We start from the raw sequence: 26,497 nt of genomic DNA on the forward strand, positions 1-26,497 counted from the left end.
GTTATCAGCATCATCCGTAAAACAGCGAGGGCCGCGACCAAGGGGGGAAAAAACGTGTCAGGTCTGAGGAGGCCCAAGCAGTGGGCGAGGCAGAGGGGTCACCCACGGGGGAGCGCCAGGACAGGGCGGCGGCGGGGCGAGCGCAGCAGGCCCGAGAGCCAGGGCGGCCAGCAGGGCCCCTGGGTGAGAGGTGCCGAGGGGGCGGCGGCGCAGAGGCGGTCGGGCCGAGGCGGCGGAGGCCCCCTCCCGGGGCGGCGGGGAGGGGCGCTGCGGCCCGGCGGCCATTTTGAGGAGGACAATACCCGCCGCACGGCAGGGCCCGCTGCGCCCGGCGGGGCGGGGCGGGGCGCGCGCACGTAGCGCGGGCAGCGGCCGGGGCGCGCGCACGCTCCGCCTCCCGCCGCCGCGTTATGTAACGGCCGGGGCGCGCGCGCGCCCCCTTCCCCCCCCCCGCCCCCCCCTTGCCCCGCCGCCCCGCCCCGTCCCCGCCCCGTCCCCAGCCGGCGGGGCCCAATGGGCGGCGGGGCCGCGCCGCGGGGGGGGCGGGGGAGAGCCCGGCGGACGGGGCGGGCGCGCGCACGCACGGGGGCAAGGCGCGGCCCCGCGGCTGTGCGTGCGCGCTCCCTTCCCCCCCCCCCGCCTTCCCCTCTCTCTCTCTCTCCTCTCTCCGCCGCCGCGCTCGGTCGTTTCCTCCCCCCCTTTGTGAGGCGCTCGGAGTGGCCCGGACATCGCTGACTCGCCATGGCCGACGAGAAGCCCAAGGTGAGGCAGGCGCCCTCCCGCCCCCCCCCGCCTCCCTCCCTCGCCCTCCCCCCGCCTCGCTTCGCCCCGCAGTCGGCGGCGGCGGGCGGCGAGGCCCCGGTCGCGGGCTCGGCCACCCAACGGCCTCGGCTGGGCCGCGCCGGCTTTGCGCGCCATTTTCCTGCGCACCCAGGCCGCGGCCGCCTTCCCGCCCCGCCGGGGGAGGGGGGCCGGGGCCGCAGCCTCCCGGGGCGGGCGGAGGATCCCCGGGGAAGAGGGGGGGGGTGTGAGGGGGGCGAATCCGGGCTCCCTTCCCGCCCTCCTCAGGGAGAGAGGCAGGTCCGGAGGCGGTTGCTGCCGTTGCCTTCCTCCTCCCGCTCCTCCTCGAGGGCCGGATCCGGCCTGCCCTGCGCGGCCAGCGGGGGCTGGGGCGCAGCATCCCCGCTGGGGACGCGCTGGGGGCCGGGGCACCCGCCGGCCCCCTCCGTGCGGTGCTGGCAGCGCCGCGCTGGGCCCGGCCGCGGGCGGGGCGGGCATCGCTCCCTGCCCCTTTTGTGCTGCCCTGGCCGCGGGAGGGGCCGCCGGGGGGGGGCTCTGCGGGCGGGGGGGCTGCGCTCTCCAACAGCAGGAATTAAAAAAACAACCGCAGCGAAAAAAAAAAACAAAACACCACACAGCCAGCGAACGCCGCGCTGCTGCCGTGCCTTTCCCCCCGCTTCTTCTCGCTCCCCCCCCCCCGCCCTTTTTAAACTCTGAAGGCGCCAGAACGGGCGGGCCGGTGTGCTGGAGCGCGGCGTGCAGGGATCTGTCACATGGCGGGGACCCGCAGCCCGGCCCGGGCCGCCTCTGCTGAGGGACACAAAGCTGAAACCGCAGCTGAGCACCTCGGGGGCAGGCGCTGCCCAGGGGCTGGGTGGCGCTGGATCATCTCTGCCCCTGCCGTGACACTCTGGATCGGAACAGCTGTGCAGTTGAAACTTGGGTCTCTGCAATCGCTGCATGTGGCTCTTAATGGAAGAGAGAGGATTGGACTGCTTATTGAAGAGCGTTTTTTTCTTAAAACGTTTTCTGAAAGAGAAAGCTTGGTTCTTTTCAGGTTTCGTCACCTTTTCAAATGCAGTCCTTTAAAGTAGCTTGAAGTTTTCTTCATAAGTACCTCCACTAATATGAAAAAGTTTGAGGTACAGTAAGATAGAGACTTGCTAGTGGCAGAGGTTAGAGTTATAAAGTAAATAACTTCATTCCTTTGATTTGGAACGGTAGTGTTCATTATTATCCTGCCCTTGATAGAAATAACTTTTCTTTTTTTTTAAATTTATTGTAAAACAGTTGGCCTAGTAACTCTTTGTTGCTACTTCGCATGTTAACCAATCTCAGGATTGACAACTAATATTAGTAGGGTTTGGGTTGTATTGGTTGTGGTTTTTGGTTTGTTTTTTTTTTTAATGTGTGTGGAGTTTATTTTCAAATAAAAAGTACCGACCTCTGTTTCTTAATTCGAAGTTTCAAACTGGTAAACTGCTGTACTCCATCTCCTCCTTTTTGATGACCTGTTGCACTTCAGTAAAGTGTTAACTTACTGTTTCATACCTTTTTGAAAAGTGTTGCTTTTTTTTCTTTTTATTTCCTCAACAGGAAGGAGTGAAGACTGAAAACAATGATCACATTAATCTGAAGGTGGCAGGGCAAGATGGGTCTGTGGTGCAGTTTAAGATTAAGAGGCATACACCACTTAGTAAACTAATGAAAGCCTATTGTGAACGACAGGTATGGTTCTTGTATGATCATCAGGAGAACCGGTGTCTGGGGGAGAGGTGATCTCCACAGAGATAGATTAAGACAGTAAAGTTTTAAAACTATGTAAATATGCAAGATGATAAAGACTTAACAAAAACTGATTGTGTTGTGGAGAGTGCATTGTTCTGTTCCAGAGTGGACTGACAGGGTTGTGACAGGAAACGGGTAAAAAAAAAAAAAGATGTGTCGTTATCTTTGTGAAGTCTGTGTCATAGGTATAGGCTATTAACTCTACTGCTCGAAAATACCAGTATGGAAAGGGTGGGTTAGGAACCTACGGTATGAACTTAGGATAGAGAGCTGAGTGATAATCAGAGGTATTTTTATAACTCTTGAGTAACTTCTTGGTCTGGTCATACTTCTTATTTACTAGCTTAGTATTACTGCATTGAGGTGAGAGAATATCAGTGAGTATTTCAGGGTTTAAACATGTCTAATGTCTAGCTTGAGAAGGTGCTTGTTGTACTTTGAATGATGAGTCTTGTTTTTTCTCTTGGTGGCCTGGTTGTCAAATTAATCCTCTGAGGGACAAAAAAAAAAAATTAAATGTATTTTGCTGGTGTAGTGGCAACTGCAGCAAACCTACTATGTTGCAGGCAGCTATTGCAAGCTTTAAAAACACCTCTGTAAGTGTAGAGCTATCTTACACTTTCTTTTGAGGCTTTTGATCAGGAAAATGTTGTCTCTGCCATCTGTGATTGGTTTGTTGTTTTTTTTTTTTTCATAACTGTCTGCTTTTAAAAAGTTCCATCTCTACAAAAATGTTTGGTGAGGAAGATTGGTTTTATTTTTTCTTTAACACAAATATTCAGCGATACCATTGACTACAATAAATTAAGTATAAAATATTGAGGTAACTATTTTGGAACCAAGGAAAATTAACTCTAAATCACATATAGAGTGGTAAAACCTTTTTGGTTTACCCTTTGCCACAACAGGTAGTGATACGAATAAAGACAGGGAAAATAAGGTCTTAATGAATGTGTGAATACGTTCTTGCATGGGTGTTCTGGGGATAAATTAGGGAATGTTTCAAGCTGTGAGATCATTTTTCCTACAAACTCTTGTTACATTATACAAATCACTGTGTATTGCTTTTTCCAAACATAAAGTGAGTTACATCTTTTGGGGAGTTTGAAGGTTGCTTAATTATCTGTAAAGTCCTGGGAAAGATGATTTTAGAAGTACCATTTATAGTTCAGTTGCTTGGAAACAAAAGTATGATTCCAAAAATTTTCACCTAAATTTCTACTATTAAAAAAAAAAGCAACAAAAGCCAGCAAAAAGCCCAAGTGTTAATTGGAGGGAAAAGAAGAATAAATTTTTAGAATGGGAGGCATTTTTTCTGATCCTGGTTTTAAGCTACTATGTATCCAAAGGATATTTTTGTGGAGATGGACTCGTCTTTACATTTAATTTCTTAGGTGCTTACTTCTCCAACTTCGTTTAAAAGCATTTGTTCTGTGTGTCTCTAAAGTTAGATTTTGTTGGTGTTCCTAACTAGGCATACCCAATCTTAAGCTGTGGACCTCAGATTTAATTTTGGAGAGGTGGAAGCTGGGGTATAGTAGAGAGTCTAGCAGCTTTAAAGAATGAAAAATGATGTATTGCGTGTAGTGGACCTAAAATGAAAGTAACTAAACCTTGAATGATACATTTAGAAGATCAAGACTATTTGCAATTATTGAGGGGTGGGGGGGAATCATCCATGGAACATACTTGGTTTTTAGTGGATACTAATCTCACCAAGGTACAGTTCTTCACCATGTTTTCAGCAAGCATTTATTCAGCTCATAAAGTTGTCAGGAACCTGCAAAAAATGACCACTTTTGGAATAGGAAACAGATATTTTAAGAAACACAATGTCAAAGAAAACTGCTCAAACCAAATGTTGCTGTGCAAAAATGTGTTGCTGCCATGACACTTAGCCACGTGATTTTCTTAAACGAGATGTTCTGAGGGAACACTGCAGAATCTTCATAGTTCACAGCAAAATGTCTTCTCTAGCATGACTGAAGTCTTACCAAAAAAAGTTTACTCGTGGTCTTTATTAAGCATTTTTCCTGACAAATTAACCTCTTGATAATAATTGCTACATTATGTTTTCTTCTGTGTGTTACATCTGATCTTGCATGGCTAAATGGAGGCTGCTTTTCTAATTCAGAGGTGCCAAGGCAGCACCAAGCAATCCATTGGAAGTACTTCAAAATTAACTAGACTTGTATTTTTTTAGATACTCTGTAGAGAGAGTTGATGGAACTAGGAAAGAAGTAGATACCAGGGTTCTTGGTTCTGATGGTATCCTCAAACTTCATCTTCCTTTGCAGAATGTAGTGTACTGTAGAGTACCTTTTGAAAACTAACTTGTGAGTTTGAAGTTTATTAGTAGAAAGGATTGTTGCTCTTAAGTTTTTGAATCTGTTGGCTCAAGCAAGAATGAGTAGTCTTCTGAGGATGGAGGAGGTCAGCAGAATTACTATTCTGTGGTAGAAATGCTAGTTTGAAATACTATTCAGAAGTTTCTGGAAGTAAAAGATTTTTTTAAAGTTCTAGCTGTGCATGGAAAAACTTTGATGCGTTGGTTTCTTGTTAATGGGAATCGAAGCGCAAAAGTTACCGTTGCCTACGCTTTGCTGCTGCACTCTAATGGATGGTGGTTTAATCTCTGGAAAAAATGTTTTAGAATACCTTTGCTTTTTGGGAAGATCAAAAAGGAGTATTGAATATTACTGTTTGACATTTGTTACCCAAAGTGTTGCATCTGGTTTTTAAATTAATTATTAAGAAGCACGATAAAAGTCTTGGCCATTGGGGTGAGGCTTGTGTACTAGAAATTGCTTTATTTTAACTTACAGTCAGTGGGGGCACTGTTGCTTCTCTTAGTTATTGGACACAATGCAATTTTTAATATAAAACAGATTTGTAGTGAAATGCCTTAAAATGAGTGCATGAGGGGAGAATGAAAACTATATCTTGTATTATGAATGGTGGCTTTTAATGATCATGCTGCAATTCCAGTGACAAGTTTGAGAGAAAACTAGTGAGTACTTTTACACCAGACTTAACTGTCCGTTGTGTTACTTCTCTTTGTGCAGGGGTTGTCAATGAGGCAAATCAGATTCCGGTTCGATGGGCAACCAATTAATGAAACAGACACACCTGCACAGGTAAACAACAGAAGCAAGACTAAAGAACTGTATTTAAAATTTGCTGTGGGAGTTGGTGCTTCTGTTTCATATAAAATACTTGTGTAATTGTATATATTATTGATAGAACTTGATCTTTTTTTACCGTTAGTTTGGTATAACTAGTTTAGAATTATTAGAAATGGAATCTAAGACTTCTTGAGTGTTGTGAATAAGTCTGTATCACTGTAGTAATAAAAGAAGAAAATTAATTACAGTGTACAGAATGGTGTCCTATAAAGCTGTCAGTTCATTGAGTCAGAGTTCTGAGATAAGAATCTGTAAGTTATTATTTCAGGAAAAACTCAATTCTTAGCTTTTTTAGATATATATATAAAAGCTTGCAGGATTTTATCAGTGATCCTGTTTGCAAACTTGTATTTGTAATATGAAAGTTATTTTCTATCATTTGTAATTTGAAGCCCTGTTCAGCAACACAAAAATAAATAAATACTGTGAAGTTCAGGTTGACTAATTGGTTAAAACGAAGGTCATGCCAAGAACAGAATTGTTCACTGTGACTCTTGGAGTATTCTTCTGTACTGCTCCAAGTAGCTGCATGTAATCGTCCTTTCCAAGTGATACAGGTTTATATGTTTTTCGGAACCACTTGTTCTAGAGTAAGGGCCTCCTGTTTTCAGAAGGTTTATGGTAGATCTGTTTTCTAAGCAGTTGCTCCAAAGAACCTGCCTCTTAGGGCCACAATCTATGCAACTTTTTAACTTGAGTACTGATAATTGAGGCAACAGGGTGCTTTTCTCTCCATCCGTGTTATACTGTAGCTAAGGATCAGTCTATTTATAGCTGTGGTAAATGCCATAGACCAGTTTGATTTCCTGGAGCAGAAACTGAGACTGTTTAGAAATATATCTTATATTAGTTACATTTCAGGAATATCAACTGTAAAAATTATGCTGAAAAAAGAGAATTGTGTTAAGGAAGTATTGCTGTTTGTCAGTGGCGGTTTGTTACATAGTTGAACATGTAAAGTATTTTTAATGTTTTTGTGCTTGCTGATGCTTGGTTTTATTGCCTGGTTGGGCAAGGGGCCTTAATTACAGTCTGCTTTCTTTAGTGCTGTAGCTGAAGCCTTTTGCACGTTTGAACAACAGCAGCAAAGTGGAATTATGGCAGTATTCTAAAGTAAACTGAGGAAGTAAATAGGAGAAAGAAGATGCAGTTGCAAAGTAGGCAACAGAATAAAAATATTATGAATGCTGATGTTTTCCATAGGAGTCATACAATGCACCCTGAAGTTACACACTAGAATTCATTCTGGGACAACAGTTACCAACTGGCATTTGTTTTTCCATGCAATTTCTTTGCTTTTGAGTTACGGTGAAGTAGGTTAAATGTACAAAGTGATGATGATGATGATGGAGGGAGCAGGTCTGGTTAAGTTGCATAAAAAGTAAACATGAAGATAGGAAACTTAAGAACAACCCAGCCTGTAGTAGATACCTGAGAAGAGTTGAAAGCCTTTTTTCTTTCTTTTCTACTATAGTTGGAAATGGAGGATGAAGATACAATTGATGTGTTCCAGCAGCAAACAGGAGGAGTTTACTAAAAAAAAAAACACACACAAAAAAGAACCTGCTACTTTCCGCTCCAGAACTGTGCTCCCACAGGCGACACATTCACAATTAGAAAAATGAGACTTGGTTCAGCCACATCCTGACTACTGCAGTATAGTTTTCTCTCTCCTCTCTCTGATTTTTTTTTCCTATTCCTTCTATTGTACATAAAGTAACTGGTGTATGTGCACAGACATAATGCATATTTTTTTTAACTAAATGGCCAATGGTATGTTTTGATCAACATTTAATGGAGATGGGGTGGGAAAACAAACTGGTTCTGTGAAAATGCCCCTTTCTCCGTTAGTGGCATGCTCCTTCTACTTTTATCTTTATATTCCAGTAAGTTATTTTGCTCTCACTGTTTAAAAACAAAAACCTTGCATACCTTGTTTGATTGGATAATTTCAATGTTTTTTCTTTTATCATTGTAAAACCAAGGACAATTTTATAACTTTTTTGTACGTAGCTGTTACATGTAGAGCAATCTCTGTCTAAGTAGGGGTAAATTACTCTTAAAAAAAAAAAAAAAAGATCCTAGATAGTTTTCCCTTCAAGTAAAGCGTCTTGTTGTTTAAATAAACTTCTTGTTTAAAATAACCAGTTTTCTTTATTTTTCTGTGGAGTAATAGTACTCAGTACTTGTATTTCTTTCTCTGCAGCACTTTATGCTTCTCAGTTCTCAGCTTTCTCTGCGGTAAGTAAGCATAATCTCTCTTTTACAGTCAGAAGACTGTTGGAAAATGAAAGGCTTCCTTGAGACCTCTCAGTCAGTAGTTGAACTGGAAATAGGAGTCAGTATTCTCTTCTGATTTTTATTTTTTTTTTGGTGTGTGTATGTTCTTTTAAGCCAAAAATGTTTGATTAGGCAAACTGCAAAATACTGGACTAGTTACTAATGCCTTTGGGTTGAGCACTTTTTGTCAGTCTCCAATAGAAGCATCAGTATCGTTGTTACAGTAGCTTATTTAGAATTGTATTTGAATGCTTTTTGATGTAAACGCCATGTTAAGAAGAGCAAAGAATTTCATTAACCGTTCAGTTTACCATGGTATATGGGAGATGCTTGGAAATGTAAAGCAAAAATAAAAACTTGCGTCCTGGTTTTGGGTGTATTTAGCTATGGTGGTGTAATTCCAAGCTCTGCTTTACCTTTGTGTTCCTGCTTGAAAGGGGAAGAGGCTTGAAGTGCTGAAGGGAGCTAGTGACAATGATGTTTTTTTTTCCACAAGGCTGCTGTCACTCAGTTTTGTCATGGGGAAGTTCAGAGGTTGCGGTGACATTGGTGATTGACGTTCATGAAAAATTGTATACCTGTTTGCTCAACAGCCCCAAAGCATCCTCAGATGTCCTAGGAATGTTCTAATTAGTTCTGTGGTGTTTGCAGTAAGTTAATGGTCTTTTAGCAGAGCTCACTTTTTGGTGGTAGGTTTTGTAATAGTTAATTGAAGATGTGATTACTACATGCTAGGCCTGTGCCTCCTGGATCTGGAAATTCTTTAACTTTGGGGCAAAATGATGGGTCTGTGCATTTAGTTGATGGAAAATGATCTGTTTCGTTTCTGTCACGATTTTAACACATCTGGTTTTTCATTAATTACATCTAGCAGAGACAGAAGAAAAATAGCGTCTGTTTTTGCAGTTACTTTTGACTGTGTAGCTGAAGAATGTACCTCTACTGTATGTTACTGTTTTAATTCTAGGAAGTTCTACTGCTAAGAAGATTTATTTCTTATTCTGGTACGTATTTTGTAGACTTCTGTGGTATATTGCAAGGTTGGAATTCCCTCTTGTGAACAAATGGTTTCATATCCAAACTCTCAGAGGCCTGGAAAAAACTTTGGGGCCGGGGGGGTTATATTTCAACATTTCTCAAAAGTTAGACATGGAATACATTGCTCTGGCTGTAGATTATCTGGCTTTTAACCTGGCTAGACTTCCAATAACAGTGTATAAAATTCTTTCAGCTTGATGTCATGCCAAGACTTTTCCCAGGAGAAAGCTGTCTTTATCTTGTTAGGCCAAAAAAGATGTTTGGACCTGCTTTACTTTCTGAAGAAAATAGAAAGGGTTTTTTTTCAGCCCAGGTTAAGACTGTGGGGCTCAAAACTCCCTGTTGTATCTTGTCTACTTTTTTTTTTTTTTTTTCTTTCCTGAGGCCATGTAAGTCAAGTGACAGGTACTGAACAACATGCTTTCAAAAACAAGGTTTTAATTTCCTGAATTGGTAGAGTGGTACTTCATCTGTCATGAACTTATATGCAGAATTCCAAGTTTGGTCCTCATATTTCCAAAATAATTCCTCTAACAGTGCTGAATGGTGTTTATATAAGGTGGTGAGTGCAGTCAAAAACTGCTAAAATAGTCTTTTCTGAGAGGTGTTTTGTTGGTTAGATAAAAATCAAGAAACTGTCTCAAAGAACTTAAGTGACTTAGTTCCTCAAGAGCCTCAAAACGTTTAGTTTCCATTAGCCCAGCTAACTGAAGCGGGCTGGCACATTCTGATACATATTTGTGTACGCAGCAATGCAGAAATACTAACCTGTTTTTTAAAAACAATTGTTTTGGAACTCATCTTGCAAATTCTCCGTATGACAGAAGTGGTTGCTTGTCAGTCCTGCTCCTCTGTTGCTAAAGAATTTACGTGTTGATTCCTGTTTGCTGGGACCTGTGTGGTTTTACTGTGACTACCTCTGCACTAAGAAAGGTGCTGCTAGGGTTGATGGTTCGGAAGTGGTATGAAGTACAGGGATATAGACAATTTGGATCAAATTATTTGTAGTTTGCTCTAGCTGTTTGGCCTGGCTTGATAAGTAACAGTTCTCATGTTCAGGCTGCTGGCTTAATGGGCTACTAAATCTCCGTGTGTCAGAGAATACAGGAAAGCTGGGCAAAGAGGTCACGCTAGGCAGGAGGCGAGTTTTTTGTGTTTATTAAACAGCTGGGATCTTTCAAAAGCCTGGGCAAATTATATTATTATCCACAATTTTCAAATAATCTAAAGTGATATTAGCTAAATATACCTCTGATGTTTATTTAAATGAAAAAGGGGAGTAAGTAAGTCACAGATACGATACTCTGGCAAGTTCTTGTGGATGAGAAGACCTTGCCTTTCGCATATGCTGGGTCTTTAGTCCTTCAGAGAGGTTCAGTTCTGTTGTGAATTGGACACTACCAGTTATTTCAAAAGATGCAACCGAAATTAATTGTTTCAGGCACCTAAAGTAAGGCATTTTTACTGGGGGGCGGGGAGGGAGGGTGAGAATAATGACAGATTGAAAGCCCAGCTCATTGTGGTGGGACCCTTGGTTAACAGGTGGAAATAGGTGCCTTAGTTCAGCTGCGCGGAGGGGATAATGCCCGTTTAATAGGGCTCTGGTGAGGATCGATACTAAGTGGCCTGAGCTGCTGGTTCAAAAGGGGTGCTGGGAGTGCAAGGCTGCTCTGAAACAGAATATGCTATGCTGCCAGGAGTGTAAGGGAATACTCCCAGGTGGTAATACGAGATTCTTAACGCTGGCATATGGAGGTGTTCTTAACAAAAGAAAAATCCCTGAAGTAGCGCTAAGATAATTGCTGCTTCGAGATAACTGCAATATTAAAACGGATACAGCATCTCTGCAAAGGTTATGGTCAAAGCGTGATTATTTTTTCTTGCAAGAATATTCCTTTTTAGTACCTGCACTTCGTTACTTCCGAGTCAGTGTAATGCAAGTGCTGCTGTTTATCTGTTGGATGCTGGTTCTATTGTGACTGTTACTGCAACATTAATGAAAAGGCATAATGTGGCTGGCTCAAAGAATACTTTTTATGCTTCGGCAAGTTGGAAAGAACTGAATTTCTAAGGAATAGCAATTTGTTTTCAAAGCTAAAAATGAGGAAGTGGATGCTTCCTTAATCATCATCTATGAAATTGAAAGTGAACAATAAATGGAAGGATTTTTGTTAGGGTTTTAAGGTTGCGGCCTCTTCTCGGTACACTTGTATCAGCTGGGGTGACAGCCTGTTGTGGAATACTAAAAGACAACCTAAAAGCATTTAAATAACTTGAATTATTCTTAATTATGTTACCACTGTAACTAATACATTTCATTCTCTGGATTATTAAGGTTTGTTCGTTCTGGCTGTTAAGCAGTTGCTAAACTGAATGTGTTCTGATAGTAAATAATTTAATTCTTGAATTTAGGTTGCTTTTTTGTACTTAGTGTCAGAATGAACTGGTAGTACTGCACTTCTTCCTGGTGGTTAGGATGAGAATGAATAGGAGATGGAGGACTGGATTTTGGTCCCTGTTCTCAGTTTTTGGTTGGCCTTCGAGGTGCTTAATTACAGAGGTTTCCTGGTTTCTGCACTAGTAGCATGGGACTAATGGTCTTACTCTTGATGTGGAGATGCTGGGAGGCCCAGGTGGTGTTTATGAAGTGGTTTGGGTCTGTGACAGGAAGAGTTTTTTCCCTGTTGCTGAAGAATTTCAGGTTATGCAGCGGGGTTGAGACAGGGCTGGTGGCGCTCGGAAAGAAGCAGCTCGCTGTCAGCGGAGATCCTAGAGGTGATGAGGGTCAGTGGGGCACTGCGGAAAGCGCTGAAGTGTGTGAGTTTGAGGAGCAGCAGTGGGAATGGGGCCTATGGGAAGAGCTGTACAATTTAACAATTAATGCTGATATGAGGATGACACTGGAGTGCTGGGAAAAGACTAATGCTGCAGAAGCCCAAATAAACAGTAAAATAAGTTGTTGCCCCTTAGGAAAGGAATATTCTCCAGAGGGGGACCTGAACGCATTTATGATGAATTTTGTGCTGGTTTTGGTGGCTTAGATCCCCACCACCACCCCGCCACCTTTCAGCATCCAGTCCATAGATCTCATTAAAGCACATCTGATGCACTGCAAGGGGTCTTGAAGGATCACTTGACTAAGAAAACTTACAGTTTAAGCGAACTTGGATGAGACAAAAGCGGAATGAAAGGAGCTCTTTGAGGACTTGACTTCCCCTTCCAGTGATGTTTGTCTTTTTTTCCCGTTAAGGAACAATGCTTTGGAATAAACTGCCAGACTTTGTAATGCTGGATGTCCAGGCAAGAACAGCAGCACGAATTGGCTTTTTATGTTGTTCAGAACTACATCTCGGCAGCTTTGAGAGGAGTCTGGATGCTGTGATTCAAGCTTCTTTCCCAAACAGCAACTTACTGTTACGAACTTCACCTGAAGATACAGAGAGGTGCCAGAGCAACTTTCGCAACTCTTACTGACTACAGCATCTGCTCGGTAGGACAAACCATTGAACCTGTAGGACATCAGCCTTCCACTGAACTTCTGCCATGCAAGGTCTTTGACAGCTGCAGATCCAGCTGTAACAGGGATTATTTATTAGCTCATGCTTACTTTTTACCTTCAATTATTACGTGGTGCTTACTTTTTACCTTTAGCTGTCAAGAGTTGGGGGCAGAAGTCTGAGTCAAAACCTTTTTTTTTTTTTTTTTTTTTTTTTTTTATGATGTGCTTGCAATAAAGAATGCTTTTTGTAACACTGTAAGTAGCAGAGACTGGCATGCAGAAGAAACCCTTGGTCATGGGAGGATGACCAAGCTGAGGCTTTTCTCAAACCAATGGTATCTCCTCTTGCCTAAGCCTTGCATTTCCTGGAGTCTTGTTCAGACGTCCAGATGCTTTTTGCATTCATTGCCGGTTGAATTTCAACAACAGGTGGAATTGTTTGGTGTCTGAGTTTTTCAAACAGCTGCTGAGAATTGTTCTGGTCAGATGTCATTATCCAAGAAGGATCGTAAGCTCAGTTTCTGTAGCCATCTTCATAAATCCCTTCATCTTGTTATGGGTAAATAATTGGCAAAGCAGCTTTTATTTAAAGACTATCCTGCAGTCAGGACTGTCCAAGAGATCAGTGGAGTCCCTTGGAAATACTGGACGTTTAGAACTTTAAAGCTGCGTGTTAAAACTAGCTTTGTCAGAGGGAACAGGTTTTTCTTCATCCTGACTTTAAAAAATGGCTCCATATGTCTCCATTTGTCCAATGGGGTACAAATTTAAGAGTCAAATCCTGTGGGTTTGAATAAAAAGCATTCAGATGACAAAGTGCTTTGCAAGTTCCTGAGTGAGCAGATGCTTACCTGTATGCAAGTAGGTATCATTTGACTTCTTAATGCCCAAGCCTAAGGGATAATAGAATTAAAACAACTGTGTCGTGTTACTTAAAGGTTCCCTTTAATTTACCTCTAGAATGATGTGATGGCAACACAGTTCCCTGGGGACCTGAATAGTGGTTGGGGCTTTATTTTTTTTAAATAAGATTTTTTTTTTATAAAAGATCCTAGATCAGAAAAACTAAAATACTGTTGTCCTGTTTGTGTATTTTTAGCAGTTCACCTCTTTCCTGAGCTGTGTTGATACTGAGGCTGGTGCTAATTCGGACACTTGACACCTCATGTACACATGGAAGTAAAATAGCACAAACAAAGCTTGTATTTTCCAGACCAAAACCCTTTATTTTCTATGGAAAAGTGTTTTGGGGGTCCTAAGTGCTGTTATTAGTGCAGACTGGGAGGGATGGATAAAACAGACATGGGGTTTTCATTCCCCTTTCTACTTGTTTTATGCAAATACTAATTCAAATACCATTTGCAGTAGGAGGACCTGATATATTAATTTTGGAGTAAAAGTTGGCGGTGATCAGGGAGGCATCTGTGTGTCTGGAAGTTGCAGGGAGTTGACGGAGGTCCCAGTCACCACATCAAAGATGAATGTGACAGGTCAACAGCCAGCATCTGGTAATGTGAGTTTTGTGCTGGCGGTCGGCGGAAGATGAACGGCAGAAGCGTGCAGGCTTGTGCTTTGAAGCCAGGTGAGCAGTGTTGCTGGGCTTTGTACTCCACCTGCCATAGACGTTCTGGGACTCACACAGTTGTCATGGAAAAATCCACTGCTTCAACATCCTCTGATACTGTTAATTATGTTATTCTGCCATGTTTTTTGAGGTGACAGCACTTCACGCCAGCCCTGTGCATCTCTGCAGGCCGCTGGCTGTCTCTACCCTTGTTGGAGCCAACCTCTAACACCGCAGCAGCCTTGTGCGAACACCTTCAGCACCTGGACGGCCTCTGTGTTGTTCATCCACGTGTTTGGGAGTTGCACCACGATGGGGAGTTGCACCATGAGGTGCTTGCTCTGAGGCGGCCCCCAGGCTGGGCCAGGCCACACTACCCCCAGCATAGCCTGAGGGAGCAGAGCTCGGCTGAGCCGTGTGCCTGGGGTGGGCGTCGGTGGCCTGATGGTACTCGAGGTGATGTCCGTAGGGGTGGCTTTGGGGACAGGCAGGGCGGAAGGGGGGCGCAGGGGGAGGGGGCGGCGGGGCTCGGACCCCCGCCCGAGCTCCCCAGCAGCGCGGCCGCCCCTCCCGGGCGCCTCGGCCACAAGGGAGACGCCGGGGACTTTTGTCTCGCCTCATGTACGGCTGAGCCAATGGCAGCGCACCTGGTGTGAGCGACAGGCCGCCCGCTAATCAGCCACAAAGGGTGCCACCGCCCAGGCGCAGCCAATCGGCGTAGAGCAGACGTATTGCTTCGCCAATGAGCTTTTACGGATCGGGCCAGGCGCCTCAGAATAGACAATGAGGCGGGCCCAAATGTAGAGTGGCAGGGCGCCGTCGAATAGAAGCTCGGGATTGGTTTTGAACCGTCCTATGAGAAGGCCGCCGAGGGGCGGGCCTCGAAGTGGGTATAAAAGGCGCGGCCGGTGCGGGCGGTGGCTGCAGTTGTCACCGGCAGCAGCAGGGCTAGGCAGGGGGCGGGTGCTCCGTTCCCGGGACTGTCGCTCCCCGCTGGCCTCTCCACGGAGCCCTTTCCCCTGCGCCCATCTCCTCCATCCCTGCCGCCATGACCACCACGACCACCTTTTCGGGCATGGACCCCAGTGGCAGGAACAGCTCCAGGTCCGCCGGGGGGCCCTTGGGACCGTCAGGACGGTGGGGCTGAGGGTGTCCGCGGCGGGGCCGCCCCTTCTGCCTCCGCCTCGGGGCCTGGGGGCGCGGCCGGGGCTGCCCGCAGCGGCTCTGGGGGATGGCGGGCGCCGGCCGGGTCGGAGCTCGGTGGGTGCCGTTTGCCGGCGGGCGGCGGCCGCACCCACCCGGGGACAGCGGGGAGGCGAACCCGCCGCGCTGCCGGGGGTGGGGGGTGGCTGTGGCCGTGCCCTGCCGCAGCTGCCCGGGGGAAGGGGGGTGGGAGCTGGCGAGACCCCCCCGGGGTGCGCGTGTGCGTCCCTGCCTCGCTAACAAAGAGGGGAGGCGACTCCCCGCCTCGCTGCGCGACCGCGCAGCCACAATGCGGGGGCGGGGGGGCCCGCACCCCCCTCCCCCGGCCGCCCCCCCGCCCCGGCCCCGCGGCGGCGGAGCCGGCCTTGCCCCGCGGCCTGGCGGAGCGGCCCCGGGCTGCCGCCTTCTGGGTGGGGCCGGGCGGCTCCATTGTTTGCGCTCCGCGGCCGGGGTCGCGGCCCCCCGGCTCCCTCCCGTGCTGGCCCCGGCTCGGCCCGGGCCCTGCCCAGCGGCGGCCGCGGCGCGGAGCTGCTTCCCGGGGGCTGGGGGGGGCGGAGGGCGGGGGGAGCTGCCGCCGCCGCCGGTCTGGGAACAAAGAGAACTCCGGTTCGGCGGGGGCCATGCGGCGCTGGGGCACCCGCGGCTGTGCGGGAGCAGGGCTGGCTGCGGGGTCGGGGGTCTCTCTCGGGCAGACTGTGCCCTGGCGGAGCGGGGGCTCCCTGCCCGCACCCCGCCTTGTGGGGCGCGTTGGCAAAGCCAGGAAGAGCCCCCCCCCCCCCCCCCCCCCCATTCCCAGGGGCGCTGCCCGGCGGGGTGCGCTCACATCGCCGGGTGTCGAGCGAAGTTAAACGCCGTAACGTGCATCAGAGCCCATCGCCTGGCGGAGAGAGGCTTCACGAAAAACCTGTCAGCTTTTAACCCGGTCTGGCAAGTGGGATTATTCCTTTTAACAGTTCGGGTGACGGCTTGCCTGCCTTCCAGTTGTCTCTCCTGTTAATTTCCTTAAGACTGGCAGTGGAAACTGTTGTGCCGTCAGGAGAGCGCTGGTTTCACTGCTCTGCTAAAATAAAGGTGATGTGAGATGTGGGAACAAGCCCTCCTTCGGGCAGGGGGGTCTTCAAATTAATAACTGCAACAGATGTAACTAAGAAAATAAATCTTTTATACGGGGGCGTTTTCTCTGGAGAAAAAAGGATGGGGGAGTGATTCAATGGTATCTCTTAATTCAGAAAGGAGACAAAGCATGTCGGAAGTGTTCTTGGATTCTTAAAACATACTACACAATCTCCTGGGATCCTCCCATCAGCAGCTGAGCATTAGTGATTAGAACTTTGGAGAAGAATTTTGTAAGGAAAAGTAGTTTGCTGTTGAAGTAACACCAAATATCCATGCCGTGTCCCTTTGTGAGTTTTTCTTGCCGTTGCCGTGTTTGAGCTCGGTAGGCTGGAGAAGCATTTTTGTGTTGCGTCTGAAATGTCATAGGCACAAAATCTCAAAAGATCTTAATGCTCTTACCAATGGTGATGACATTGTAGAATCAGACGCGTTCTTTGTGTTGAATTCCTAGGCTTGGCGCATTAACAAGCTGCGTACTGTTTTCGGTTGCAAAGTTTGAAGTTGATTAGGTGATTTGTAAAGAAGAGGAAGCGTGCACCATCCCTGTCTTGTTCTGGTCTCCATTTCAGAGCCCTGGATATCTTAAAAGCCCAGTTCTGTTGGTGGACTTGCATCTCTCTGGGGGTTGTGACAGTTGTCATACGGCCTGACACATTTTTATTCTCCTGGCTTTTGTCTGGCTTCTCCAGCTAATACGCTGCCCTTGAAAAGATGTCATGCTTAAGAAAATAAGATGAAGGAATTTACATGTAAAGATTCGTTTTGCTGCTGCTGTTAATTCTGGTTGATTTCTGCAAGCTGGAAAGCAGACCACAATCTAGCTTGTGAAGTATTGACCAGGCTTCTTTTTGTGTCTGTCTAATGGAAGGTTGTTAGATTTAGGTTATAGATCTGGAGCTTTGTACACGTGTCTCTCCTAATAACAGCCTAACTTAAAACTGTTTAAATGCCCCTTTTAAGTCTAGTCCAGTAGCATGCTGCGGACTTGGGGGGGGGGGTTTAAAATGAAACAAATCTAGGTAAAGGCTGCAGCCCCCAGTCATCGGTGGTGCAACCAATACTTTGGCTCATATGCCAAACTTCAGTCTTTGCTGTGCTGACAGTTTGAAGGTTAATGTTAGCCTTCACGGGGTTCTCTTTTAAAAAGCTTGATTTTTGACATGCCGGCGGCATACTTTTTAATTTAATTGGCTCAGACCAAAGACTGGTAGCAGCAGGTCTTGACACCGAATGAATGAAGTAAGGGCGCAAGTAGAGTGCCGGAGTATTTTATTTTTGTAAGTGTCACTAAAGAGAAGAGTAGTGGAGATACAGCGCCTGGATTGAATGCTGGCAGCCAGCTTACCTTTACAGTTCAGCTTACGCACTGAAGACGTGATGGTCTGTGTCATTTGTTAAAAGCCAATGGATAATGGAGTCTGTTTGGGCGGAATTTAGCCTGTGTGACTGCCCATGACAAGAGCCAACGATGATCTCTTGGCTTATTAGTCTTATATAGTTTTATATATTGGAGTGCGGCATGGTAATGGTCCGTGCAAGGTTGTAAAGCTGACTTTCTCCGCAGAGTGCTGCGTCCTCCTGGCGGTGGGTCCAACTTTTCCTTGGGTTTTGATGAACCAAAAGAACAACCTGTGCGAAGGAACAAGATGGCATCCAGCATCTTTGGAACTCCTGAAGAAAACCCACCTTCCTGGGCTAAGTCATCGGGTAAGAACGGAGTGCTTTGTTTCCAGATCTGCTGACATGCATTAATTTTTTTATTTTTTTTTTTTATTTTTTTGCATCGGCTCAGTGTGCAAACCAGAGTTTCCCTCCTACTTGGTAGTTTAGGGCTGTACATGATGTGTGCTTGCATATGGGATTATTTTATTTCTCATTTTTAATTGCTTCCAGAGGGGTTTTTTTTAATGCGAGTCTTGGGCATAGATGTTGCAAGTAGAGAACTGTATTTTGGATGCTGTTTCTCAAAGTTAATCAAGTCACCGTAAGGTGCACTTGTGTCTCAGTATTTGGAGTAGCACTGATTGGTCTTGATTATTCAGAGGAAATTTAGATTTGTGTTGTACTTGCAGCTGGGATTAAGCTTCCATTTCTGCAGAGCACTGCCAGTATGGATGGCCTTAGGACCTTAGCTTCCATCTGTTTAAATGACACCCTCAACTGCATGAGATGCTGTTGAAAGACAGTAATTTGTGAGTTATTATCTAAAGGACTAGGACTTCTTAGAATAGTAAAGCTTTAATCTAAAAAAAACCCAAAAAACCCAACACCCAAATCACACACACAACCCCCTGACTGATCTGCTTTCCCAGTAAGTTTATCTTGCAACCTGATTACGATCAATCTCTGCTTGTAGGGACTAAGCCAGGTGACATCAGAGACGACTGTGAATCATCTGGACCACAAAGAAGAAACTCGACTGATGCAAACTGTGGAGACTTTGTAGATCCCAAGGTCAGTATGTTAACTACGAAGAGCCTGATAATGGGACAATTCACTCTGTGTTCACTGATGTTCACGCAGTTGGAAGCATTGCAGGATTTGAAGCCTTATTCTCAAATCTGTTCTTTTCTTGAAGGTTCTCTTTTTCCACACGATAGTCTTAGAGTATGTTGCTGAAGGGCTGGATTTTTCAGAAAGGACCACTTTCTAGAGCTCTTATCTCTTCTTACTGATACAGTAATGAAGTTGTATGAAATGTAGCTTCAGTCATGTCTGTAATTGTGTGTTTTAACAAATTTTACAAAGAATAGTTACCTACAGCAAACCGTGGATCTGGCAAAGGACGTGGTTTCACATCCCAACGAGCGCTTGCCTCAGTCGCATGAGCACTTGTTTTATTTCTGTTACTGTCTTCGGTAATACCATCACGTGTGTTATTTTCTATATAAACTTTCTACTTGGCAGCAACATGGAGCATGTCTGTAGTGTTAAGGTGGGATTTGCTAGATGTGCGATTACATTTCATGGCAAAAACCAGAATGAAGAGTAGTAATAGCTCTGAACTGAGAAAACCAGGAACCTAAGGTAGGCTGTGCTTGCAGAAGCAAGTTCCAGAGGGAAAATAAGAAACCTTGTTCCTGAAAGGTCTCCAGCTTTAGGTTTTCTGAAAAGAGCTGGGCAGGTAAATTGCTGATCACCAGTGTTGTGGCAGAGATACTTTTGCCTCATGGGTTACAGTGAGTTTTAATTTGATAATTGGCATCAATCATCGCAACCCATTTTTGTTATTAATAGGCACTTTGAGCCACAAAACTATTCTTTGTTGCAGAAAATGCCTTGTTCCAATTTAGCAAGTATAAGATTAAATTTATAGCTGCTGCCACAGAAAACAAAAATAAACTGTTTAGTCTAATTCTGTTTTCTACTTAATTGTATTAATTAACTGTGGTTCTCAGCTTTGCAAACAGATTCTTCCAATGTGGAATATTTTAATTTTATGCAGTAGTTACAGCTACAAACAGCAGAAGCTGGAGCTAGTGTACTGTAGCCCAGTCTGAGATTTAAGATGATATATGTGTGTGAGTTTCTGTGCATTTATATCCTGATGACTGTGGTTTCAGTATGTAATTAACAATGTTAAATCTGTGAAAGCTGATAAAACCTCATGCCATTGAGGAGCCTTGGCTGCTGCTGGAAGATTTTTCTGTATCTGTGTCAAGTTGCAGCCTGTGAACAGATTCAGTCTGAAAAGAATGTTTAGCTGTTCGTGTAGCGAAGGGAAGTTTTATCAGCAACATTGCAGAAAACTGGGTAGAACAAATGCTCTGGGCCTTGCTGACAGATAAATGTTTGGTGTTGGGAAAAGTTGCTTAGTGGAAAGGAGAGGACACTGAACTATTGCCAGTTGCTTTTTCAGCATAACTTTCTTGTCTCTACTGCTCAGCAGTTACAATGTTCTGGTTACTGTCAGTGCTGCCTCACGTAGGATGCCGTCTATGACAGAGCGCTCCTGCCCACCCACGTCCTTCACAGTGTGGGAATAACAAGTATGTCACACATTAGAGGTCATCAGGATTACTTCAGTGCTATCTGTCTCAACTTTTAGAAGTATGTTAGGTAAACAAACAGCTGATGAAATTATATTAGTCACTCTGTAAGGACTGGTGCTTACAAACCCACAACATTAATCTGCAGAAATATGCACGCAGAACCCGCCGTGCCGCTGATACCTGTCCCTAAGAGCCTGTTGCTGGTCTAAAAGTGCTTCGTTGGGTCTGTCACGTGGAAAGTGCTGCTGGATAGAGCAGTGTGCCCAGCACCCTGGTCATAAGACGGATTATTGAGTACCCTCTCGATGGAAGAAGAAAATACGTTGTGAAATGCGAGACATAACTTGTTTCTCTCTCTTCTAGGGAGGAGATGGTGGTGTTGAGACTTTTGGTGAGTAACTCCTTCGGACTCTTCTAGTGAAAACCTTTTGCAGTTAGGTGCTTTTGAAATGGAAGAGGAGAGAGAGACGGCTTGGGGGTTGTCCCTTGAACCCATCGAATCAATGGAGTGACCCGACTGCTTCAGTGGAAGTGTGGAAATGGAATGAGATGGTGGAGTGCCTGTTGGTCATCAGGTTAAAAATCAGAACAGGCCTGTTCGTTGATTTTGTCCACAGCAGTTGGTGTCAAGATTTGAGTACTAGAAGGCAAGGTGGATACCCTTTCACAGAGTTCAGTGATGGAGAGACTATCCTGCTGTTATAGTAGCTTGTATTTAAATAGTACGGCCAACTTCAATAGTTTTAGTTTAGCAATTTGCTTCTTTCCTATTGCCTTCTCATACAGCAAAAACTACATTCAGAGAAATAATGAAAACCAGCTACTGCATCTGCCAGTGTCTGCATTAACTAGCTTTTAAGTTTCTGTTGCCTTTTAAATGCTGATTATTGCCAAGGAAGTTCATATGCATACTGCAAATTTCACCTTAAACAGAGGCATTTCCTCTAGCAGCGTGCATGTTAACCTTGAAGCCTTTTTTCTAGCTCTGAGGCTGGAAATCTCTCCTTTGTAAGATTCACCTGAAGAATAGCTTACTTCCTGATGAGAGGAATGTGTTTTGTTGACTGGCTGCTTTCTAAGTGCTACTTTCAACACCCAAGAGTTGTGGGGGATCACTAAAGCCATTAGCAGTTCCATGGCTTGAAAAGACTTCTGCTGGGAGGGTGAGAGTTTTTTTTCCAGAATGTTTTAACTACCTTTTAAGTGGTATCTGTCCCCAAAGTAAATCTTGCTTCTTGAGCAGGCTGCTTCTAATCAAACTGGAGAGGCTTTTTTAGTGTTTCTTTCCCGTGTCTGTCTGATCTTCATTAGCACTGTAGGCATCTAGAGTTTGTCTCAAGTGGGAGGATGTGGTTTGGTAGTGGAAGCAAAACTGATCTAAGGGCTCTGCTGCTGCTTCTGGTGTTTAAGCCGGCTCACCAGGGGTTCGGATGAGAAGCCCGCAAGCAGCGGTGGGAGATGGGATGGGATGGGAGGAGGTTGAAATAGGGCTGCCTGGGCTAGCAACAGCTGGCTGAAATGAAACTGAGTACAAAGTGATACTCCTGACGCTTAGAAAAAGTTCACATTTCACAGCTGTCGTATTTGTTGACTTTTGGTTTGTTTCTGGTAGGTGGCAGCGAAGGAGGTTCTTACCAAATACCAAGTAAATGTATGCTGGGAAGTGTTTGGGTTTTTTTATAAAGTGTTACTGGAAAGAAACTGGCATTGTTTCCTGTTGTGGCCATGTCTAAAAATTAGATTTTTGAAGATGGTCAAGATGAAATAAAAATGACAGGCAATGGTTTGAATGTTAAACTTCTGCTGACGGTACTTGGGAAGGTTCGTGCTTCCTGGAAATGATGTCTGTGGCAGGTACCTGAGAATCTTGATGGACTGTTAAATTAATTTCTACCATTGATAGCTTTGGGTATCCTTGCTTAATGGAGCACAGAGTCTTGTTGAGCTAGCTGTGTCACTCCACCACTTGATGTTCCTGCTGTGTGAGCTGGCAGACGTGAGCTGGTGAACATCCCACTTGCCATACGTGTGATTTTGTACTCTTTATGTTGTAGAGCTGTCTCTGGGATTTGAAAGGGGCCAAATGAATATACCCCCAAGTAAAAACTGTTTACAAGTTCGTTCACAGCATAACTAGATTCTTCATGGGTTCCTATAATTAAATTATAGGAATTCTTCTGAATTTGGGAACTGTTTTCTGTATGTAACTGATTATAAAACTCCAGGTAGGTGTCAGATGGGGTGTGCATACTTACTAATCGTGCCTTTCTAGGGGAAGAAAATGTGTTCCTTTTGCAGCAGTGTTCCTGCTGCCTGTTCGGAAGCTGTAGTTCCCTTCTGTGCATCAATTTCTGATGGCTTGCAGTATACTCGGTAGGAGATTTTCAGATGATACACTTTAACATTTGATCTGGTCCTGTTGGATTTACCGCTTCAGTTACTAGGTTGGCAAACTGACCTATAGCTTGATGATGTGGGAAGTACTAATTGTGTGTTACCAGCTGGCTACATCAGCCTCTAAACGCTATAGAAACTTCCCCCAAAGTCTCCTGTGATAATAATTCTTGTTTCTTTTGTGATTCAGTGGGCACTGTGTGCTTCATGAACGTGGCTAGTTAAGGAGAACTAGACAGCACTCTTATTGACAGACTTTACATGGTACACAGGAAGGTGGAGCCTGGCATTTGGTGGACAGACCATCACTGTGAGCACTGCGCATGGTTGTTCTCGGCTTGCTGAGTAAGCAGGCAGCAGCACGCACGAGCTACAGAATCTTCAAGCTTGAAACTTCCTATTAACTGCTTGGTTCAGATGTGCCTGTGGGTTAATGAATACAGCGGGGAATCTATATGGTAGGTTATTTCTGGATGCATGGAGGCTATACTGAGCTGCTGGAGTTCTTTGAGCTTATTATAAGCGGGGATACAGGGAGTTCAGTGGACATGAGTGGGCTTTCAGCATTTTTCTGCTGATTATTAGCAGAAAATAGAAATTAGCAGAAATTATTAGAAAAAAATAGATTATTTTTTCAAAAAATTGAGTTGCCACAGGACCAGAGGAAAGCTCCTCCTGTGGTATATAAAGGGTAGGGCTTAGTGATTGCTTTCCAGGTTGGAAGAATGAGCCATGTGAAGTGATGCTGGGGCTAGTTTCATTCAGTGTCTTCATCAGTGACCTGGAAAAGGCAATGAACAGTGAAATCTCCAATTTTGTTGGCGATATTAACTCTTTCCAATAGTCAAATTGTGCTGACAGTGAGAAAAATCTCGGTCAGCAGGACTCAATAAGCTAGGCAGGTAAAAATGTGGCAGGATAATCTTTGTGTAAGTATGAAGTAATGCGTCTAGGGGAAGAAGAAACCCAACTGAACACCTAAACCATGCCAGCTGAGCTCTGTGCAGCAGTTCGCTCCCAGGATCTGCCTTGAGTCTCCCTACTGAAAGTTCTCTGAAATGTTTGGAGGCGCCAGCAAAATATTGAACGTAATCAGGGAGCGAGTGGGAAACAAGACGTGGTTTTGCCTCTGTAAACAATGATGTACCCACATCTTCAGTTGTGTATACAGTCCGTTAAATGTAAAGACCAGAAGGTTGTAGTGGAGGTGAGCAAGGGGCAGGGGAAGGTAGAGGGGTGCAGTAGCTGCCTTATGGGGAGAGGCTAAAATGAAGAGAAGGCTGGGGGAGAGGGAAATAGGATCAAGATTTACTAAATCGTGAAGGTAGATGTGCAGCTGTTCCCCGAGTCCTCCAAACCCAGAACTAGTGATCATTAGTGATACCAAGGGGGCTGTTAAACGTGTGAAGTACATCTTCACAGAGCTGGTGGGGTGAAGCTCTGCTTCCCTCGCGCCCCTGCCAGCTACCGGGGGGCTGCTTGGTGCTGCTTTGGGCCTTTGGCTCAGAACCGATTGCATTCATCTATAAAAATAGGAGATGCTAATGTACTTGCTGTGCTCATTAATTAATTGTCAGTAAAGCAGATACATTAGTTATTTGGGACAGTATCTAAAGTGCTTCCTGTGAAGAATTCCTTCTGTGTCCTGTCTTCGTTTGTGGTTGTTCAGAAGTATTTAAAGTAGATGAAACCTACCACGTGCTTTCCAAGGAGCGTGCGGCCGGAGCCTTCCCGTGCATGGATGTTCCCTCCTCTGTTCTGTGTGGAGCCTCCGAAGTGTGTGTCAGATGCTCTTCCCTCCAGTTACGAAATTGGGGATGTAGTTTGAGCTCTTAATTACAAGTACGGTGCTTCTGTGACTTGGTTTCCAGCACCTGCTCAGACTTGAGTTGCAATTGTCATAATCCTGTGCTGATTAATAATACGCACAAGGCTTAAGACTTAAGATGCTTGTCAATTGGAAAAAAAAAAAATTAGTACGTTGCTGGAGTCCCTGAATAGCAGCTGAGTGAATGTGGCTCTCGAATGCCTGGAACAGAACTGTTAAGGCATCGGAGTTCTGAAAAAACACTTCAGAGGGCTCAGGTCTGTCCTGCGAGCAGGTTACAGCAGCGCTGAGCGTGTCTGTAAGCCTGGGGAAAACATACAGGAGTTGATCTTCTGTCTAAGCCAGCGAAACATCTGGCTTTCATCATCCACATCAAACACTTTTAAAAGCTTCTTTTCTTCTAGAAAACACTGAGGCTGATGTAGAAGCTGCCCCAGGTCAGAATGAAGAAAAATCCCTGCCTGCTGCACCTGTTCCTAGCCCAGTAGCACCAGCACCTGCACCGTCCAGGAGAAATCCACCCGGTGGCAAGTCCAGCCTAGTCCTCGGTTAAACCTTTCCCTCCCCGACTGTTTTGAACTCGTGTCTGTTTCTTTCCCCCATGCTTGTGAACTGCACAACTTGAGCCTGACTGTACATCTCGAATTTCTTTCATTAAAAAAGAAGCACTTTATGTACTCCATCTTTTTTTGAGATCAAGGGTTTGTTTTTTTTTCCCCCCCCACTTCTGTCCTGTGTTTCCCCCAGATCTGCTGGAAGTGACATGAGTGTTTTCTAGTGATAGACTTGAGGGAAAGCTTTATGAAGTATTGTAATGTAATTCAAAGGAGCGTAGCTTGGTTCTAAGTGTGCTTAGAGGGTTTTTGTACTGAGATTTTTTTTAGAACCCCTTAGCTTTACAAGGATCTAGAATCCTGGTTAAACAGGCCAGCAAACAATCAGCAAGAGCAGCCCCTTACCTCACATGTGGGATTTGGGGATCTAAAAGGCTTCATTGACTGCATGTGGTAAATGCCTCGAGCCCTGCTGTGCCATATAAATCATGAAGTGGTTAGTGTACACCATGCTGCCTTGAAAAAAAAAAAAAATAATAATAAAAAATCTTGATACTGGACTACTATGAAGCAGGGTATGTGCCAAATAGAGGGCTGATGACCAGAGCTGCCTGGCCTGATGCTAGGAGGTGATTTATTCAGACTTTATTCAGTAAAGGTGGAGTGGATCATATAAATAAATAAAAATTACAGGGCATTTTTTTTACAACTGACTCAATGCTGTGCATGATCATGCTGGTGCTTGACCATGAGGTGAAAAAAATCTCATCCTTTAAAGTGTGTGTTGTAATTTCACAAAGCTGGACTGTTGCTTATAAGTAAATAATATAGAAATTTTGAAGCAGTGTTTCCTGTGTGGGTTTTATTTCGCGGGTTTGGTTTTGCTTTATTCTCGGTTGTCCTTGTCTCAGCCAACCTGTCCTACTCTTAGGAGAGGTGGAATGGAGCAGAGGAGAGTTTTTTTACACCAGGCTTGGGGTCACCGCCACGTGTCGTCTTCCCCTGAAGAAAGTGTCTGGCTTATATTTTCATTTTTATTTTCTAGATTAGGGAAGTGTGGAGATACATATATAATCTGTTTTATGCAAAATACTTGCCTCTTTTCTTGAGAGAAAAAAGGTTATTCTCCTGACCCCCCCCAAAAAAAGAAAAAGGGGGGGGGGGGGGAAAGGAAAAATATATTCTCCAGACCAAAAAAAAAAAAAGGGAGGGGGGGAAAAAAAAAGAAAATATATTCTGCAGACCAAAAAAAAAAAAAAGGGAGGGGAAAAAAAAA

At 45.0% G+C, this 26,497-nt stretch overlaps 3 protein-coding genes across 4 annotated transcripts in view; 2 read left to right on the forward strand and 1 right to left on the reverse strand.

Annotated features, from left to right (window-relative positions):
• NUP85 (nucleoporin 85) overlaps nucleotides 1–26,497 on the reverse strand; it is a 246,140-nt gene that overhangs the window by 19,192 nt on the left and 200,451 nt on the right. The window lies entirely within an intron of this gene.
• SUMO2 (small ubiquitin like modifier 2) lies at nucleotides 552–8,401 on the forward strand. The gene is made up of 4 exons (XM_080377021.1): nucleotides 552–762; nucleotides 2,377–2,508; nucleotides 5,634–5,705; nucleotides 7,228–8,401. The coding sequence occupies exons 1-4, from the start codon at nucleotides 742–744 to the stop codon at nucleotides 7,288–7,290; spliced, it is 288 nt and encodes a 95-aa protein (XP_080233147.1). The 5' UTR covers nucleotides 552–741; the 3' UTR covers nucleotides 7,291–8,401.
• JPT1 (Jupiter microtubule associated homolog 1) lies at nucleotides 15,047–26,068 on the forward strand. The gene is made up of 5 exons (XM_080376993.1): nucleotides 15,047–15,238; nucleotides 18,018–18,160; nucleotides 18,810–18,907; nucleotides 20,809–20,836; nucleotides 25,072–26,068. Exons 1-5 carry the CDS (start codon nucleotides 15,183–15,185, stop codon nucleotides 25,218–25,220), a joined length of 474 nt encoding a protein of 157 aa, XP_080233119.1. The 5' UTR covers nucleotides 15,047–15,182; the 3' UTR covers nucleotides 25,221–26,068.

Source organism: Falco punctatus (assembly GCF_963210335.1).
Source record: "Falco punctatus genome assembly, chromosome: 1".
NCBI classification, from domain to species: Eukaryota; Metazoa; Chordata; class Aves; order Falconiformes; family Falconidae; genus Falco; species Falco punctatus.

Bases quoted from the DNA above. Each gene is read 5' to 3' on its own strand.
- JPT1 (XM_080376993.1), top strand. From the start codon at position 15,183: ATGACCACCACGACCACCTTTTCGGGCATGGACCCCAGTGGCAGGAAC. The intron at 18,161-18,809 runs GTAAGAACGGAG...CTCTGCTTGTAG, and splicing joins TTCCTGGGCTAAGTCATCGG to GGACTAAGCCAGGTGACATC. The intron at 18,908-20,808 runs GTCAGTATGTTA...TCTCTCTTCTAG, and splicing joins GAGACTTTGTAGATCCCAAG to GGAGGAGATGGTGGTGTTGA.
- SUMO2 (XM_080377021.1), top strand. From the start codon at position 742: ATGGCCGACGAGAAGCCCAAG. The intron at 763-2,376 runs GTGAGGCAGGCG...TTTCCTCAACAG, and splicing joins TGGCCGACGAGAAGCCCAAG to GAAGGAGTGAAGACTGAAAA. The intron at 2,509-5,633 runs GTATGGTTCTTG...CTCTTTGTGCAG, and splicing joins AAGCCTATTGTGAACGACAG to GGGTTGTCAATGAGGCAAAT.